Source organism: Coccinella septempunctata, chromosome 2, assembly GCF_907165205.1.
Source record: "Coccinella septempunctata chromosome 2, icCocSept1.1, whole genome shotgun sequence".
In the NCBI taxonomy this organism is placed as follows: domain Eukaryota; kingdom Metazoa; phylum Arthropoda; class Insecta; order Coleoptera; family Coccinellidae; genus Coccinella; species Coccinella septempunctata.
Window position 1 is genome coordinate 39,465,406 of NC_058190.1, and position 20,073 is coordinate 39,485,478.

Below are 20,073 nucleotides of genomic sequence, written 5' to 3' on the forward strand. Positions count from 1 at the left end.
AAGCTCTCTGGTTAGAGATTCGAATTTTATTTTCAACCGTCATCATCCGTGAACTATTTGAAATGTTAAGAAAAGCTATATATTTTATATCGTAGAGTATTTTGTAAAGTGGACAACTACATTTTCAAAATGAATCTTAATTTTCCAGAAGATGTGTCGTATATAAGGTCTAGAGACCCTAGCATCCAAAATTTCAATTGGAAAAATCTGAATAATGTTAGGGTAAATTTGCAATTCTCAGTGAATGAAAAAACTGATAGGAAAAAATCCATTGTTGAGGTAAATATTCAAATTTGCACCTTTCTATTTACATTGAAATTCTTTTCCTAATCACATGCATCAAAATTATAGCCACCTTGTAACTGTTGGGGATACTTCTGTAGAGAATAATGAGATCATTTGAATGGCTTTGGCTATAATGCAGAAGAGTTGAAAATGACGCTCTAAACAGTTAGTGCAGACTTTGTACAGCTAATGTTGAAGGTTGTTTTTATTTTACTGAAAAGTTTTTTAATTCCCTTTGTCATTGCTTACAAATTCGTAATAAAATCCACTGTAACACAATTATTATTAGTGATACTTTTGCTAAGGTACTACTCCAGCGTTTTATTTGTGAATTGTCCATATTTTTTGAATAATTTTGATAAGAATCTTTTTTTTATGTTGAGTGAGCACTCCCCTAAACAGCTCAGTGAGGGTACTGGAGTATCATACCTTTTTAATCTAATTTGTAATAATAATTACATATTAAATTCAAAATTTTGCATTGGTATTCTTAGTTTGAATTTTTGACAGGGAGACAACAGCTGTATTGTAAAAGATGAGATCCCCATATATCTTAGAATCAAGCCAAGTACGAATGCAGAAGATTATGTAATTCATGAAAACCAACTACTTTATAGAACTTCTGCCAAGAATAAAGAAGCCATTTACAAGAGAATAGAATTTTCAAAAATATTCAATGTTAATTCTAGGCAAGTTCATATTTTTGATGAGATTGTTAAAATAAGGGTACTGGAATTTTTGAATGGAAAAGATACAACTTTATTCACATTCGGTACACCTGGGGCAGGTGAGTTCATGAGATGTGATGAGAATATGTTATTGATAAGTTTCTTTTCCATCATGTGATAGTTCAATTTGGTATTCATAGTTTGTGATGATAATGGTAAAATGGGAATGTGTGACCACATGATATTGTCCTAGCAAAATTTTTTGAATTCTTGGGGGTTTTCGAGTTCTTGAAATAAAAATATTCTAGTTTTGGCAATTTTTTCATTATTATAACAATTATGAATACACTTTTATCGATTAGATTACATATATTCACTATGTTTCTCTATCATTATAACATTTTCAAGTTGGTAAAAGAGAAACTACCTCTTTGATTTTATAAATTTTCTTCCTTTGACCACATTTATTCATCATCTAAATAATAAGTGTATGTACTGATAACAAGATGTTAATTGTAGGGAAAACTTATACAACCATTGGTACTCCGGAAGAACCTGGATTTTTTCCCAGAACTTTAGAATATATTTTCAAAACTTTGCCAGAATTACCCGATGTTGCTTCAGTGAAACCCTCCCCGGAAGGTAAAGTTATTCGGTTGAATCCAGATCAGAAAAGATTTGAACAGACCTTAAAAGCAAGCATTCTGAGGTCACAAAGAGCAACTGACAGATCGAGAAATATAAAATCATATCAGTAAGTATCCTTGGAGCCTACACCCAATGGATTAAAAGGGTTATATAATATTATGTAGTGAAAAACTATGGAGAGAGTATATCTTTGAGCATGTTTCTACAAAATAGTAAATAAGTTTTGTCTTGGTCACTCTGAATATTTGATATAATGGAATAAGCACTCAATGCTATGAAGCTGTAAAGTTTTTCTCATCTCTCATCAAGTAAATGCTATAATATCATTAATAAATATTTTGTACTTTCAGAGCAATGCAAGATAAACTCAGATGTGAACCTTTCGCTTCTTTAGAACAGTTATCAGAAGTTTCACTAGGCGTATGGGTCTCTTTTGTAGAAATTTCAAATGAGGAAATTTATGATCTACTTCAAAGAAATATTCCCACCAATGGTGATAAAAAAAAGCTTCGTCTGGGTATTTCGAATGGGAAACCCTACATCAAAGACCTGACATACCTCTGTGTTTCAAGCGGATTGGAAGCTTACCAAGTTTATCAGTATGGTGCACAGAAATTGAAATGTCCAAAAACTAGCATGCGGTATTCTAACCGGTCACATTCAATTTTCACAATTAAAATAGCTCATACATTAGCAAATAGAGATACATCATTCATATCATGTTTAAATATTTGCAATCTTGCTGGAGCGGATGGAACTAGGAGGGCTAATGATAGGGATCGATCAAAAGAATGTAATAGTATTAATAACTCGCTTTTGGTTCTTGGAAAGTGCATTAATAATCTGGTGAATTCTCTGAAAAATCCTAACATAAAACACATAATTCCGTATAGAGACTCTAAACTCACTCAGTTATTTCAAAGGGCTTTATCAGGTTTGGAGGATTTTTGTATAATAGTTAATATAAACTCCTCTAAAGAAGCAGCTGAAGATACACATAGTGTTCTTAATTTTTCTGCATTAACAAAAGACATCATATCGAAAGAAATGGTAATGAAATATGTCTCATCTAATAAGTCTAGAGATTTCTTTGAATTCGATGAAGAAATAAAGATGCTAGAAGAAGCCTTGGATGAAAGAAAATTCAGTTACGAAGACTTGAAAAGAAATCGACCCACTAATTACAAATTAGAAAAAGAAGCCCTCATAAAGGGGTGGGAAGAAATTTTCAACGACTCCAAAGCCTTATTCCATAGGAAAAAAAAATTTTTGCAAGAAGAATGTGAAGAGTTATATCGGTTGGAATTGCAGAAGATTGAACAAGATATGAAGAGAAAAATTGAAAAGAACAAAATGAAATTGTTGAAGAGAAAAACGGATGAAGTTATAGAATATCTCAAGAAAAAATTCGAAGATAATGAAATAGATTTGAAAATTTCCAAAGATAATATAAATCAATTGGAGAAAAAATTACAAGAAATCAAAGAACTGTCACTTGGAATCGAAAGTAGAAACAAATTGATTGTGGAGTATGAAAGAATTCTTGAAAAAATGGAAATGGATTCATTTCTGTTCAATGAAATTTGTTGTGAGGGGAAAGACAGCATAGTTGGGTCAGATTCTGAAGTTCATATAGTAGAAAATACAGATGAAAGCATTGACGAACTGGTTCGAAAAGGTGAAGTGTTGAATTCAGTTAATTGTTCTTCAAATCTAGATGACAATTTTTCAACTTCAAATGGTGTATCAAAAACTTCTGAAATTAATTCTGCTTTAGAACAAACACAATTCGATGCACTCTCAATAAGTGAAAACGAATGTGAACAGCAGAACAGTATGATAGTAGATCACAATTCAAGTTTGCTAAATGAAGGAAGTTCTCTAGAGTTGATTACTACTCCAGAGCAAACGCAAAATTGTAGACTATCGATAAGTAAAGATGAATGTAGACAGCAGAATAGTGTGATAGAAGATTGTAATTCAAGTTTGAGTTCTCTAGAGTTGAATAATACTCGGGAGCAAACTCAAAACAATAGACTCTCAATTAGCAAAAATGAAGATAGACTGCAGAATAGTATGATAGAAGATTATAATTCAAGTTTGTTGAATGAAGAGAGTTCTCTAGAGTTGGTTACTACTCTGGAGCAAACGCAAAACGATAAACTCTCGATAAGTAAAAATGAATCTAGGCAGCAGAATAGTATGATAGAAGATTGTAATTCAAGTTTGAGTTCTCTAGAGTTGAATAATACTCGGGAGCAAACTCAAAACAATAGACTCTCAATTAGCAAAAATCAATGTAAACAGCAGAATAGTATGGTAGTAGATTATAATACTAGTTTGATAAACGAAGAGAGCTCACCTGAATTGGTTACTACTCTGGAGCAAACGCAAATGGATATATCCTCATTGAATAAAGTCGATTCTGAAGAGGATGAAACAGAAGCGGAAAATATGAATGAGACATATGATGAAGGTATAGATGGGTCAATTTCATCAGTAAATATAGCTGAAAATAATGAAAGAAATAGCGAGTCCCTAAGTTCAGATGATTTGATTGGAAGTACAGGTGATTCTTTTAGGCTAACTGTTGGCGGCGCTCTTTTGAGTTGATTCGAATTGTTTTTCTTCAAGTATGATTTTTTTAATATTTTTATGTGTATAATGTGATATGTTAAATAAAAGTTTTATGTTCTATCGCAATTTGAAGCGCTAACTTGTCGATTTGTGATTTTCCGAACTGTACAGAGCAAGCGCAAATGGATTTTCGCTACCCTAAAATGGAATTGCGCTTGCTTTGTACAGTTCACAACCGTTGCAAACCACTCGTAACAACAAACCTAATATCTGTGCAAAAATGTTGAAAACTTTGGAGGTCGCACGAAGTCTTTTCGGCGATCCCTGACCGGCCATTTTTTATCACAAAGGACCGAATTGCATTTTTGCCCACTTGAATGATACCCCAAGAAGAAGGTGGAATTTTTAAAATTTCTCAAATTCATTTTTCCTACAGTAAAAGGAAAACCATCGAATATTAATTAAATTATAAGTGTCACCTGTGGGAAGAAGCACAAGTGTCAACTGTGTGACGCAGCGCAAGTGTCCACAAGTGTCACTTGTGTGAGAAACGATCACAAAAAGTTAAGAGCGAGGGCCCAAGGCGCATCCGCACAGGCCTGAGGAGAATCAGCCCTAAAAGATTAATACCAACAAAGAGTTAATCTTTGCTACCAATAAATGTAGATAGATCTACGGCCTTACTAATAAATATCTATTTGATCTGAAACAATGAAACCGAATTTGATTCAAAGAAGCTCAAGAAAGAGTAACAACTTTGTTTGAAAGTCGTTTGCGTAAACCAGACCAGAGACAAACTCTGTCTGTCTCTGCCTTAGCCTACTTTTGTAGGACACACTAAAATTGAAAAAATAACGGTCGAAATTGAAGGCAAAATTGCCCGCGAACGGGAAAATTTAAACTTAAGCTGCATTCACAATCAATTCGCGGGCCGAAGTGCACTTCGGCACGAAATTTACCATTCGCAATAATCTTGGAACCAAATACTCAAATGAATCAAAAATGTAACTGATCAAAACATAAGCATCAGCATCATCTATAGCCGGCACGAAATTCCTTGCCGAAGTGATAGTTTGCGACTTGCAAGAAATTTTGTCTTGAATTTCATTGTGAATGGTAACGGAGAACGCCATCTGCTAAGCTTCCGTGCCGAAGTGCACTTCGGCCCGTGAATTGATTGTGAATCTAGCTTTAGCCAACATTCTTCTTTTCGTTACCACAAATATGTATCTCAAATTTTTTGCGTTCTCGTTCCCGGGAAATTGTGCAGTCGCCTTATATTGAAAGTGGTTTGTAAAAAATAATGAAATTTCTTGATTGAATGAGACCAGGTTTTGGGTATGAATGTAAAGTGAATCAATGATCTGTGATTGAACCTAAACCATAGAGCATTAATTGTTATACTAAAGCTCACCATTGATGTTCCGATCAAAATCAATACAGGACCGGCGCTGTCCTAAAGTACCTCTGCAAGTATGTTTTGTATTCAATATAAATATTGAATGAATTCTGAGAAGTGATACCAAAAGCATCAACGAATATAATAATCACAATCAGTGAGTTAGCGATCATGCATGTAACTAAAGCGGCCTAGCCGGGGTCGCCTGCCCTAGGCAGAGTCCGCTGTCTCTGCCGCTTTTGGATCAACATAATATTTTCTCAGTTCTTATCCCACATTACTGAGAATGAGAGAACTTTGTGACTCTGAAAGATGTTTTTACTGACTTTCTTGCAGCGAAGTGATCCGATTTAAAATTTGGGCATTTATTATACAATACTTCAGTTGAAGTACATATACTTCACTTACTTCAATAAGATTTGAGGCATAGCCCTTACAAAACTAATTTATTACTTCATAACTTCATTATTATAAAGTTCCGAAGGCCCTATTCTTGTATAAGAACTGATGTATACAGATTTGATATAAATATAAATCCGAACATGTATGGTAACCTTTGTATTTCAAGTTTACTCATTGTTTTGTCACTTGAATCTGACAGAAGTCGGTTTATTTCCTTCGATAAAAAATGTAAGAGGAAAACTTGTTGGTAAAGTTTTGATAATTAATCACACAACAATCGTCCCACAAACCCAGGAAATATGACTGAGATTCGTTAAAGCAATAACCTAATAGATATAGATTAAAGATGTCTGATAAGCTTAAAATCATGACCAGTTCTGGGACTGTTCCAAATAAGATGCGGCTTTATGCTACTTGGGTGGATAGAACACCTTCGAACTGTATTCCTAGGTAAAATAATAAAAATATATTAGTTCTAATCAATGGAGTATGAGAGCATTGATTTTTTCAGGTTGTGCTCGTTGACACTCACAAGACTGGTTATTTTAAAACCACTAGGATCAGAACTGCAGTCACTTTCAATTGCTGTGAAAATGCAATCTACAAAACGCACACTGCGGTCACACGAATTAACGCTACCGCCTAATGGATTATTAGATTCCACTTTGGATCTTACCTTTTGTCTTCAGTATCCCCATTTCTTGAAAAGGGAAGGTAATAAGCTACATATTCTGCTCCAAAGACGAAAAAGGTATAAGAACCGTACTATGTTAGGGTACAAAACACTTGCAGAAGGAATTATTAGAATGGATCAGGTAGCTTTGTTCGGTAAATTGTTTAACATTTATAATACCATTGTGTTGATGATAGGTCCTTCAGAAACATATGGATTTAGAACTTGAGTTGATGTCTGATAGTAATGGTAAAGAAAAAGGAACTGGACCTGTAGCACGGTTGAGTGTTATGCAGATTAGCTCTACCCCAGTTGATCAGGAGGGTAAATCGGATCATAAATATGACTTTAGTGATGAAGATGATGAAATCAGTTCAGTAGAAGAAGAAGTAGGGGATTTATCTGACTGTGAACCAATAAGGACTAAAATACCACATGCAAGAGTAAGCGCAGACAGAAAATTAATAGATAAAATTATTTTATAGTTACTTCATAATAACCACCAAAATACAACCCTTTGTTATACCTCACTTCCCATACACTTCTATTTAAGACACTGTACTGTTTGATTAATGTTAGACCAAAGGTATTTTAAAACTACTAAAACCTTTCAGCATAATCTCAAGCAGAGGTTTGTATCTCTGTTGAGGAGGTTCCGTGTAGCTGATAGTGAGGGCGGGAGGGGTACAGATCTCACTAATACTAGTGATATTCAGGCTCTTTTCCAAGAACTAGAATCCCTCAGTTGTGATGAAGATTCCGGTGGCGAACAGGATACAATGTCCATATCCAGTACTCCAAAACCTAGTTTACGACCATTTTTCAGCAGCAGTAAAAGTCTTCTAGACTCAAGTAGCCAAACTTTTATAGATACTGATAAATTATTTGAAGAAAAGTTGTACTCAGGTAATTCATATTTGATATGAAATTGAATGGTGAATAAATGTCTATTACTTCAGTTAGAAATCTTCAAGAATCCATTAATTTTTCAGGGAGTGATGGAAATGCGGATCTCTGTGGCACAGATCCTGAGATACAAAGTGATGCACAAACTGGTTCACCTCCTAGGGAGCCAACTGCGAAATATGAGAAGATAAAGAGTAACGACAATGATTTCAGTAACATCATGCAAGAACTGACTGAAAGAAAAGCCAAGCTTTTCCGCTCTTCCACATCTTCCGCTAAAAAAAAGAATTCTCTGAGTGTTTGCTCAGATATTCCAATATTTGAGACAATAACAGTAAGTTAGAATTCAAATATTTATTTTAGTTTTTTTTCAATCTGTCTTTCTGCACATAATTAACACATTAAGGTTTTGGTAGAAATAAGATGTTAGTTGTTTTGATCGCGAAGTATATTGATTCATACAAATACTTAAGAATGGAGAGGATAAATTAGTGTTCCGCTCTTTTTTCTGCAACCTCGTATTTTTCTAGGCAAGAAAGACGTTCTTGGAACAAATCTCCTGCAGTTTACCATTAGAAGAAAGTGTTCTTCCCGAAAATATATTTTTAATTAGTGGGCCAGACAATGTGGTGAATCCCATATGTTCCAAGCTTGCTCATCACAAAGTATTCCAACCTATATCTGCAGTAGAAGTGAAGGCCATTTTATCCCATCTATGCAATAAAATTCATAAGTAGTAAGTGGAATCCTTAATTACTTGAATAGCTTAGATTTCTACAGGGTGTTCACACTTAGTGTTGACAGCTGTCTTGCTAGGAATTGACGTAGGATACTTGTATTTTGGTTTTATATTGAATATTGACTTGTAATTTGAATATTTTTAGTTACAACAGTTGTTCCAAAACAGGGACCTTTACTTTCATCAGACTTATCCTAATTGGAGGAGACTTGTTAGTAGGATGGGTAATAAGACCATATGTGGAGCTTCTTTCATCCAAACCATCAGATTGGCTCTCATTTATAAGATTGTATATAATACCAATGGGAACTTGCAATATCGCGAAGCAGTTAACTTTGTTAGATCAGGGATATGCTACACTGTTTCCCACAGAACATGACTTCAGGGTGGACGATATGCAGAAATTGCAGAAGTATATTTCGGCTCCTCCCACTGCCCCATTTGCGCAGTTGCCAGTTGGTGAAGTGATGTTGACATGTTACGATGATTCTAATCAACACTTCATACCGTTCATAAATGTGAGTGGTTTTTTTACTTGTATTTTTAGTTTGGGAACTATTGGTTTCAATAAAAATCATTATGAGAGAACTATTAATACTTTGAAGGCTCTACTAGCATTCAATTAAGATCCTTCAGTTCCTTGTTACCAATATTCATATCGTAAATAACTAATTCCAACATAAAATCATCGATTAAAAGAAAATTGGGTTTTTTCTTCATTTCAGGAAGTGAGAGTTGGACCAGTGGATCCCATATCTGGCCTTTCGGTCGACATGGATGATGTGACATGTTCCAGCCCTCCTTCAATCCCTTCTTTGACTCCCCCCTCATCGCCTAATGTGCAAGTGAGGGAGATGTGGGAACCTCTGGAACTACAGATTGACTATTGGCAGTTTCCCAAAATAGGAGAAAATGTTCAAAAGACTGAGAAATGCAAACCTGATGGAAAGATTTCCATAAAGGGTCTTTTCAGAGGGATTCAGGTTACTCCAACCTGTATTAATGGACTGAATGTGGCCATACAGTTGGCTAACAAAGAGAAAAAACAGAAGAGTGAGTATTATTTAACCTTTAGATCTATTCTGTCGAAGCCATAATTAACCGAATTAATTGACATTTCACTTTTTTTTGCTTGCAGTTATGAGATTAGGCAAAAAGAAGGAAAAAGAGAAAGATACAGAAGCAAGAAGTCAGTTCATTGAATATGTATCAAGGATGATTTGCTCAGTTCGTTCTTCTCACAATACTCCTTTGAAAGGTATGTAATGAAGCTGAAATGAATTTCTACCATTTCGGATTATTCTCTTCAACGTTTTTGCAACCGTGATAAAATCAAATACACATAACCTAAATTTCAAAACGAGATTTTCAATAATTCTCATCATGTTTGTTGCAACCTTGAAGTTTTCCCATTTTTCTAACTATTTCAATCTATTCTCTCGGTTTTGTGGGAAACTAATAGTGCCATTTCTTGTTCCCAGTATACGTGGATGGCGTGGAATTCAGTGGCGTGAAATTCTTCCAACTAAATTCTACTTGGCAAACTCATGTCAAATATGTGCCTGTGGCTTTAGTGGGTGTGCCGTTAGCTAGCGCTGAATGAGATTAACGAAGCAGTTTGCTAATTCGATAGTATTCATTCTTAAACAGAGCTTTAATGGTCGAGTTCCTGATTGGGACAACTCCACCTGCTTTATGATTCCTTAAATAAAAGAAGAAAATATATATCTATACAGATTACGCTGGCTGCAAAAAAAAATGTATATCGCGTGCCAACATTATCGTTTATTTATTCAACTTTCATATTAGTTTTCAGTCATACGAAAGATAAGTGATATTTATTGAGTAACAAGTTCAGCATCTTATAATTTTTGCTGAAAATAATTTTATTCAATAAACAGATTTTTCCATGCAGCATGCAAGATGGAGAAGAAAAATATTTTCATATTCGAAATATTTTGTTGTCTCAGCTAAGTTGGAGATAAGTTTGTATGAATTTGATGAGTTATGTACTTCATATTTTATTGATATTTCGTGTTTTCCTATTCTTATAATTTGATTTCTTGATACCCCATCAGATTTTGATCTCGAGTTGATTAATTAAAAATATATTCGATTATTTTCAGTTATTAATATATTTTATTATTATGTCCATTAAACTATGTTGATATTTTTTCGTAACACTGAGAAAAACATCAACTTACCTTAAAATAAAAAAAAGCACTTTGTCCAATACCAAGAGAAGTGGATATGAAATATTATAAACAAATTGTTGTGATAGTAGTAACACATTTTCAATAATTTTCAATCTTGAGATGTGATATGAAAATCAACAAAATTCAGTCTGCAATGAAGAATTTTCGAGTTAACTTCATTGTGTCGTGAGGAATATGACAAAAAAAGTCGAGAACTAACAGTGCCAGTTTTGTTGTGCCTCAATCTTGGTAAGCTTGTGCAGTAGATTCAATCAATTTTAATTTTGGTTCATCAAACATGTTGATCATTATGAAGCCGAAGATAGCATTATTTTCGGTTCAATTGTGAACATAGCCAGTTGAATGATGTGCTTACTGCAAATTAGTTCAAAATTTGATGATCTCCATTTTCCTTTGAAAAATTAATAATAGGAGCTGCATTCAGTAATTGCTGGGAAGGCTTAAATGGTTCTAATTCCATTTTCCTCCGCTATTTTTGCTGTATTGTTGTAATAGCGCCGAAGTTTGACATACAAAAGTGCAATTATGTGTCAAAAAATTCCCTTCTCCCACGCAGTTGTAGAAATCATCGTTTTTTTCATATGTTGTGAATAGGAGTTTTGAATAAAAGCCGTCAAGTATTTGTTCGAATTACATACTCTTGAATACTAGTCATTCCATAAAAATTTCTAAGGAATTATTGCAAAAAAAAGTTTTTTAACTGATTCAAACGAAGAGGTTGATAATTAGACATAATTTGTCGAATTATATATTCAATAGTATGGCTGAAAACATTTATATAACACTTTAGGATATCAAATTTGAGCATGCAGTTTTTTCATCAAGAGCAGGTTCCTATAAATCTTGCAAGATGTGTTTGGGCATGCCGTTACAAATTACATATCCTAAAGTTATTAATCATGAGATTAGTAGAATAGTTAAATAGAAGTTTTTTATTTGAAATGACTTTCATTTTGTGGGTGTTTTCACATTAATTATTTCAATTTAATGCGGGATCAAACTAGTAACATTGATTAGAAAATGATCCATTCTGTACGATACGATATCCCAAAATACTTGTTGATTATTTCGAAAATATTGGTTGACCACTATGAAATTCGAAATAATCGACCAATAGAATAGGCCTTAGGCTTTCTGTTCATACCATCATATCGTCAAAGATGCAATATCCGACTATTTATCAATCTAAGGACTATACAATGATCCCAATAATCAACCGAATTCGACTAATTGGGCGTTACAATGAACAGAGGGTCTTGAATCTCAATTTTTGCTGACAGTCATGAATAATGAATCTACCTGATGCTAAAAAATAATGTAATTTTCATTGACAAAGCATAGCATCTGTCATTTTTGATATTCTTTACTATATTCTTCAGTATGGATGTTTTTTTTGGGAAATCTCTTATAAACAGAGATGGGGAGAGATTCAGTGCCATGGAAGTTCTGGAAAATAAACAAGTTTATATACTACTTTTTGCCTCTTCCAAATGCAAAGGAATTAAAGAACTCATGAACTTACTAAAAGAAGTTTATAAGGTAAGTTATGTTTTGAATTGTACAGAATAGATTTTGGCTCCTTGAATCTTTGTTATCAAATGCTTTTCCCGGTGAAATACATGCTAATTGCCACTGGCTTGGAGGTAATCATTTTTTCGATATGATCTATTTCAGGAAGCTTTCAAGCACCGTTGCGGCTTTGAAATAATACTGATTGCGTCAGAGAAAAGTGCTACCGATTTTGATTATTTCTTCCGGCGGTTGAGTGGACCTTGGTATGCAGTTCCATTTGAAGATGCCACCAAAATGGAAACTAATGCTGAGTAAGTGAAAATATTTAATTACAACAGAGTCCAGCCGATCTCGAGTTATAAATTATGTATCTAACGAAGAAGCGATTTTCTTTAACAAGATCGTTAATTTTTCAATCATATACAATATCAAAAAATCGCTCTAGAAAATCCACTTCAATTTTTGAGCAGCGTATATAAAATTCGCGTTAGCGTTTTGCTCAGTTGTCGCCATTCTTTTACGAAAAATGCCAGGACACATTTTTTTCGTTCATAATAAATTAAAATAAACGTTTGTGCTTTAGGGAAATACGTTGGAGGTTCGGAATTTCACACATACCTTTTATAGTGGTGGTGAAACCGGATGGAACCTATATCTCACGAAATGCACTGCAGGACTTGGAAAATCTTGGTCTCAACGTTGTTGTGGCTTGGAGCGATTGAAATACCAAATATTTATTCGATATATACATGTAATTGTTCATTATCTGACGTATGTTAGAGTATACTAACAGTAAATGTTTCTGTTTAAACTGTAAACGTCAAATATTTGATTGAGTCGATTTATTTGGTTTAAACGTCTTTCTTGGGGAGGAACCACCCATGTAGACATTTCGGTACAGGACTTGGGGTATGAAATTCAGCTCTTGCGATCTCTGTGAATGTTCTGGCGTCTAGAATGATGATACCTGCGTGGTTTTCGTCATCTCCGCCCCATACCATGGCCGAAAGCACAACACCGTCGTCTTCAAACTGAAAATATTTTTCAAAATATAATTATATACAGTGGGTAAAACGTTACGCGCTAAATTAATATTTTCAGTAACCGGTATAATGTTTTGTAGAAAATGGTCCAGCAGGTCAATTTTTTTTTCAGTTAAAGCAACTTTTCATGTATATTTGAGGAGTTTGTCATGCGTCTTCTACGAGGTATGGAACTTGGGTAGTTGAGTTGTTTCTTTTCTTTAAATGGCAATCTTAACTTTTAGTGCCATTGTGAATTCCATCAATTAATTCACGAATTCACGATTTAAAAAGATGCACCTATGTAAAAATGAGAATCGAATGACGTTTTCCAAAAAAAAATCTTACGACCGGTTTCATAATCAAACCTAAAGTCGCTTTACTTTTAAAGCTTCCTTTAACCCTACTAAAAATGACAGTAGAGGAAGCTTTAAGCTTAAAGTGACGTTAAATTCGATTATGAAACTGGACGTTGCCATTGGAAATATTTCGGGTGGATTTTTGTGCGCCACCCTATAGAGCTACTTTTTGTTCAATATCAAATCAATGATTTTTACCTTTGCTTCTGGAGAAGGGATAAATATGGGTTCACTTGGATAACAGTTCGATTCAAACCATTTCTTTGTCGTTTTGTTGTGGATATCAACTTTTATTATCTAAAAAACAAATTGATTGAATAATGGTATTTTGATAGGTTTCGTTCATTACCGTTCCTGGATTCTCGGCATCAACGTCGGAACTGATGGCGTAGAAAAAGCGATATGATTTTCCTAAAATGGAATAATATATCCTTATATTGATCTCTCAGGCATCGTTTGATTACTTGAATATTTATGGTCTGAAGTCGACAACGAAAAGAAAACTGTTCACGTTTAGGTACATCTCTATTGGAATGAGAAGATTCTACTCATGTTCAATATTTTAAAACGAGTAACATAGGATTAAAACATATAATTTTTTTTCATAAAAAATGTTGAATTTCGAGAAAAATCCTGAAACAGGTCGAACTCCATTTTCATTGGGATGCTTACATCCCCCCATACCTACCAAGTACCAAATGAGAAGATTATAGAGATTATACCACAGCCCTCTTAAACAGTGTTAAGAGGGCTGCGATCATACCTACCCAAGAAATTCTCATAATTGATCCTCGGTGTTTCACATCCGACATTACATAAACGTTCTGGAGTAACTAAAATGTCCCCTTTGCTCGTATAGAACGCTTTTGCTTTTGTATTCTCCAATTTCACGATGTTCAAACTAGAATCTTTGTTCTCGTCTTCATGCATCGGCAATACGTACCTAGCTGGCCTTCCCCTGAACATTTTTGCGTAATCGGGATTGTGATGCATGGACTGGAAAGAAAATTAGTGACACCGATTCACATTGACTGGTAGAACAGAAGAAACAAAGAAACCAGTCCAATTTCACACAACTACTAACAATAGGTCCTTTCGTTTGCATAAAAAGTGTAGCACTTTTCTACACTCGATTTGATTTATACCAGTGTAAAGGAAGTGTAGTTTATCTACACATAGTCAAAAGGAGATGTAGTTGAACTACACCTCCTCTACACTGGTGTAAATTCAATCAGTAAACGAATACTAAAATCGAGTGTAGAAAGTCGCAGTGTCACTATTAAATCTCAATTTAAACCTGTAATGTAATTAAGTGTGTACTGTGTGGCCTTAGAATTTATTCAATTTTAGTTTATTATCCTACCTTCATAGTTTCCACGTACATACAGTCGAGCATCGAAGGATCTCGATAAATGCAAATATCTACCACAACATGACCACAATCTTCGTACTGATTGATGATGTGCAAGTAGAAGAAAGATTCTGCGTAGAACTTTCGGCATAACGTACCCGTCTTTCTAGAGATGACATTGATTTGAGTCTGCAAATAAATCAAGCTTATTTCAAAGCAATTTCAGAAAGTCATATTTTTTACGAACATATTCTTCGGGAAACCATCTGAAACAACCAGCTAGCGATTCGTTCGTCAGTTTGTTCGCTATGACAGCTGCAGCAGCCACGTTTAGAGGTTGTTCGACAATGATAAAATAATTGTCAGTTATACCTGAAAAAATATTCTTTGTATAAATGGTACAGATGATTTTACCAAGTTGGGCCTCACACGTCCATGAAGGACCAAATTTAATTCAAAATTTTCCTTTGTTTTCGGGCGCCCAAGGTTCAATTTTCAAAATAATATAACATATAAAACTACTCTAAAACCTTTTTTCGTCTTATAGCAGAAGTAATCATATCCTGTAACATGGAAAGTCGCTGACAATAATTTTTCTCATGTCGATCATTTTACCTTACCAAAAGTGTGCATATACGATGGATGAAACGGCCATCTTGAAGGAATACTAGCTACAATGTTGGCTTTCTCAAATGTTGCCTCGTGATATTCTGAAATGATAAGACATTAAATCATGATGTAGTCATCAGATGATGATTGTCATGGGTATAAAATGAATGCACTATAAATTAAAACGCATTGAAGTGTAATTATCTACAACTATACCAGAGTATTACAAAAATTGCACTTCCTGATGCATATTTCCCTCATTTTAAGTTAACACTCAGTATAGCACTATTCAAAATTGCAGTGTTTATACCTTGATTCATCGATGCGCGTTTTTGGATCTTTTTCAAAACGAAAAACTACACCAGAGTATTACAAAAATTACACTTCCTGATGCATGTTTCCCTCATTTTAAGTTAACACAGCTCATTATGAAAACTTAAAATGTCTATATCTTTTTATCAGGGCCGAATCGGAAAAAATCAAGAATTACTGTTGAAATATTTGTTTGACTCACCCTGTATAATGTGAACTTACCAGGGACGGAATGAGGAAACCTCACAATGTTGAAAACGGGCCCTTTTGTGCTCATTGACATGGCCAAATTGTAAACATCTCCTAAAAAAAACTACATAAATGATCCATATCATTTAGATTCCCGATCAAATTACTCTAGGTGATACTTCACTACATTTGAAACTAAATGAATATCCTTCGATCGAGAGATATGGACAACTTCATCCATCCTTTTAACTTGCAATTATTCCTATCTGAAGGATATAATTTCATGTTTGAATTGATGTGGCCGAACTTGATAAAAATCCACAATAATTGAACATTGAATTCAAGGAACTACAAAACATGATTTTCTGTAGGATGAGTGTTTTACCACTACACGTGTTTGGCAATCTTCTCTGGGTGGATGAAGGTAATAATTACTAACTCACCTTCGCAGTTACTATAATCTTCATCCACCTCTTGTGACAGCTAAACCTATCTGGGGTGAAGGTAATATTAAGGTAGTAGGGTGAAGGTAGTAATAAGATAATACTAAATTATTATTACCTTCACCCCAGGTATGTGTTTTCACAATGACTGCTTTTACAAAGATAAAAGTAAGTAAGTGCCAGCTTCACCCACCTGAATAATGTGTTGTTATACTAACTTAGTATTACCTGGAGTGAAGGTAATAATTACTCCGAAGGTAATGACAAATTAATATTACCTTCACCCGTAGGTAACACCTATTTATTATTATCCTTTCCCACCTGAAGAAGCTGTAATACTAGCTAAATACGTGTTGTGGTGAAAAACTACCTAAACTAAATTGAAAAACATGTTATATTGTGTGTTTTCTTTATAATTTTATTTCTTACCGTTTCGCAGAACATGTGGATGCGACGTGTGATGAACAATAGATATATATTGGCTGATATCTACTCGTTTTTCTGTCTCCAGAGTTTCACTATTAATTTTATGTATTATGGGAATTTCACCAAATGCATATATTTGATCCCCAAACGGGTAAAGAGATATCATAGAGTTGTCCGATTGAGCCAGGGACGGATTGAAAATTGCAGCCACCCTGAAGATAATGAAGCGTTGATTAATATGAATATACTGTCGACATTTCTGAACAAGGAATTTAATTTTTTTATCTTTAAAATCGATTGTTTTATGCAAAAACATCTGATGTTTGGTTAAACATTTAAAATGTCCCCTTTGAATGAATTTGGTTATGGTTACCCACCAAAGTCTTTCAGCTGTTCACCTCAGCTTAGCTCGACCTCAGCGTTAGCTTTCATATGGACTGGCCTTGTGGGAGAAAAAGTGTCTGATTTTTGAGTAAGAACGGCAACTAACAAGCAACTCTTGTTTGATTTAATTTTGAATTGATGTTGTCGGTACTTGAAGTAGAAATCGAATTATTAGTGGAAAAAAATCATGTAATTCAGTTTCTAGATTTCAAAGTGTGTTTCGAGTATGAAATTTGTTGTTTTTTTTTGAGTCGCTATCGATTGAATTGAACTCACCTATCAAAAATCGAATGGCACGGATCTGGAACGGCTTTCGTCCCAAATTCTGTGACCACAATCCTTTTGGCCTCCCAGTTTCTCTTGTATACGTCCGACTTCAAGAACCTACATTGATAGGTCACCTTTCCATCGGCGATGTTGAATCTGAAATTGCAGAATATTTGCCAAAACACGTTTGACCTAAACGGTGCCTCGTGAAAATCCATCAAGCCATCTCTCTACTCTCGAGTACTGCTATACTTGATTCAACCTACCTGTGAATCAAAGCAGAACTATCAAATAAATGTTGAAAATATTCATGTCCAACTTTGAGCGATCCTGGTCCATTTCGCAATAGGCACCCTTGCAGCCAAGGCGGTATAGTTCCTAGAAATGAGGATTATTGCTATATGGATTTCAACAATTTTTTCTTTGTTCACCTTTCACGCATCCTTCTAATGGTTCAATGATTTCTTCTTCACAAGACCTCAACCAAACATTTACATCGCAGTTGGGATAGAGTTCCTTCTCGGAAACTCTATGGGGTAACTGTAAAATATTATGTATATAATGAAGGATGCCTGTAATAGTAGCAAACCTTTAAACCTTTATCCTGATATTTTTACCACAAGACTGTACGAACATCTAACTAATGGTAGCAACTAGTATTCACCCTTTTATTAAAGATTAAGTTCCTAAACCTTCTAGGGGGTGAGTCTTTGACTCTTACAAATATTTTAACAGTGGGTCCTTGAGGTCAAAAGAAACACTTTTTTTCCATACCATTTTTTCCGATTCGGCCCTGATAAAAAGATATAGCCATTTTAAGTTTTCATATTGAGCTATGCCACCACTGGAAAAACGAAATTACCTTCAGAATAACTAGCTAAATCTGTGACACTACAATCTGTGCATCTTTTAAACAGAGTTGCATTCAGCCAAAGTACCCAATTTTCCGAATATCATCGATATTTTTCAATCAAATTACTCGAAAACAGCGTACTATACGATAAAATATACTTTTATTTAAAAAAAAGTTCAAATATTCATTGCATAGCGTCCAACTTAGCTTCAGTAGTTGGGTTCTTTGAATTTTTAGTATTTTTATGGTACGTAATAATGGTCATAATGAGAAAACTAGAAGACTTGGGTGATATCTTGTGTTCGAAAAAGATTCATCAAATAAATGAAAAACTATATTCCTTAATTCATTTCATTCGATCAAACCGTTTGTTCGATAGAACCAGAAATAACATTTTTTTATGGTTTTTCAAGAGCCTGTATATTTTAAACCGAGCTGGTAAATGGTAAAGGAAAGAAGTATTTCTTTTGAGCTCAAGAATCTTCTGTTAAAATATTTGTACAACTCAAAGACTCACTCTGTATATTCCATGGAAATACATATGTAGTATGAAATGAACGTGACTTAAGGATTTAATATTCCTTTAATATAGCATATATAGCTACAGCCATTAGTAAAAATTCGAAAGTTTTTGATCTTATTCAACTAGTTGTCCCCAGGTTTTTCTGCCAGAGTGTATAATTAACGTATCAAATTGAATTGTCTTCAAAAGATAAAATGTTTCTCTCAATTATGCGTATATTTCTCGATAATGCAGATCACACATGAACAAGGCCCGAATGAGGATTTATTTTATCGATGATTTTTTCACCTTTTTCATCTTTAAAGACTGAAAGTTTTGTTTAGGTAATTTTTGGCGCAACGGGTTATATTTCGATGAGTTCTACCTTCTATAAAAAAAATACTCACCTTTGAAACTACCCCAAATATACCAAAACCTACCTTTTGCTTTTTGGTAAAACTGAGCTGTCGTCTGGGGGGTAAGGGCGACCAAGTGAAAACCGGACTACTATCCCCCGGCACACTTGATGTCGCGAGAAAAGCACTTTCAGGGATTTCCACCTTGGTCTGCATACCTGCAGCAATTTCATCACGTTTCCACGATCATCCTCCTTTTATAAGCTCTCAGAAAGGACACCCTAATTGGATTGCGCTCTGAAGGTCAATGTTGAATGGAACTTGATGAAAGAATTACTCGTATAGAGTGGCCGAAAAAATCTTTCGTATAGCAAAATTGGTTTATGTCGAGTGTTTCTCATCACGCACCCCTCCTAATTTGGAAAACTTTTTTTATTCTTTTTACGGTATCATCTGTTTTATCATACCTAGAGATTTTCATATGGGGTGCACCGAAATTTGGTTGAAAAAATTCGAAGGTATATTCTACGTCGAAAATGGAACATGAACGGAAAAGCTCAGTTCTCGAAATACAGGCTGTTACAAGGTGAGAGGGTATGGATCTCATGTACCTATTCTATTTTTCATAAATAAACGAATAACAAAATTTTTAATTGCCTTCTGGCTCAATTTCATTTCTGTCAGAAAAAAATAAAAAATTGCTTCTCAGGTGTCACATTCATGTATACTTGATGCATTAGTGACTTTTCACCGTTTTCTCGATGTATGAATATAGCCTCATCTATCGAAAAACAAACGGCGCACATTACACCTACTTGATCATCCTGTAGGTATCTGTTTACCTTCAATTTCAACCATCTTATCACGTGAATCTGATAAGAAAATATGTATTAGAGATTGTCTTCCACTAATGGAATGTAATAGACACAAAGAAGAATCAATAATGCAATAATATAATTCAAGTTGAAGGACACT

At 34.4% G+C, this 20,073-nt stretch overlaps 4 protein-coding genes across 6 annotated transcripts; 3 read left to right on the forward strand and 1 right to left on the reverse strand.

Annotated features, from left to right (window-relative positions):
• Positions 1–2: 2 nt before the first annotated feature.
• On the forward strand, positions 3–4,304 carry LOC123306853 (kinesin-like protein subito). 2 transcript variants are annotated; one of them, XM_044889027.1, is made up of 5 exons: positions 3–279; positions 796–1,072; positions 1,473–1,707; positions 1,952–3,333; positions 3,406–4,304. In XM_044889027.1, exons 1-5 carry the CDS (start codon positions 130–132, stop codon positions 4,212–4,214), a joined length of 2,853 nt encoding a protein of 950 aa, XP_044744962.1. In that variant the 5' UTR covers positions 3–129; the 3' UTR covers positions 4,215–4,304. The 2 variants fall into 2 exon arrangements, with proteins under 2 accessions (XP_044744962.1, XP_044744961.1); XM_044889026.1 differs by having other exon boundaries at positions 1,952–4,304.
• Positions 4,305–6,154: 1,850 nt separating this feature from the next.
• Positions 6,155–11,450, forward strand: LOC123307656 (phosphofurin acidic cluster sorting protein 1). The gene is made up of 10 exons (XM_044890049.1): positions 6,155–6,429; positions 6,491–6,794; positions 6,850–7,095; positions 7,267–7,558; positions 7,645–7,892; positions 8,089–8,294; positions 8,443–8,815; positions 9,023–9,350; positions 9,436–9,555; positions 9,779–11,450. Exons 1-10 carry the CDS (start codon positions 6,326–6,328, stop codon positions 9,898–9,900), a joined length of 2,343 nt encoding a protein of 780 aa, XP_044745984.1. The 5' UTR covers positions 6,155–6,325; the 3' UTR covers positions 9,901–11,450.
• A 145-nt stretch (positions 11,451–11,595) lies between these two features.
• On the forward strand, positions 11,596–12,843 carry LOC123306787 (nucleoredoxin-like protein 2). Its single transcript, XM_044888930.1, has 3 exons — positions 11,596–12,052; positions 12,188–12,336; positions 12,609–12,843. Exons 1-3 carry the CDS (start codon positions 11,894–11,896, stop codon positions 12,745–12,747), a joined length of 447 nt encoding a protein of 148 aa, XP_044744865.1. The 5' UTR covers positions 11,596–11,893; the 3' UTR covers positions 12,748–12,843.
• On the reverse strand, positions 12,744–19,611 carry LOC123306785 (carotenoid isomerooxygenase). 2 transcript variants are annotated; one of them, XM_044888928.1, is made up of 13 exons: positions 19,183–19,611; positions 17,819–17,927; positions 17,654–17,765; positions 17,397–17,543; positions 16,740–16,948; positions 15,901–15,981; positions 15,378–15,467; positions 15,005–15,129; positions 14,770–14,946; positions 14,180–14,402; positions 13,756–13,823; positions 13,605–13,703; positions 12,744–13,056 (listed from the first exon to the last, which is right to left on the reverse strand). In XM_044888928.1, exons 1-13 carry the CDS (start codon positions 19,312–19,314, stop codon positions 12,877–12,879), a joined length of 1,752 nt encoding a protein of 583 aa, XP_044744863.1. In that variant the 5' UTR covers positions 19,315–19,611; the 3' UTR covers positions 12,744–12,876. The 2 variants fall into 2 exon arrangements, with proteins under 2 accessions (XP_044744863.1, XP_044744862.1); XM_044888927.1 differs by having other exon boundaries at positions 13,756–13,817; positions 14,174–14,402; positions 19,183–19,608.
• Between the last annotated feature and the right edge of the window lie 462 nt (positions 19,612–20,073).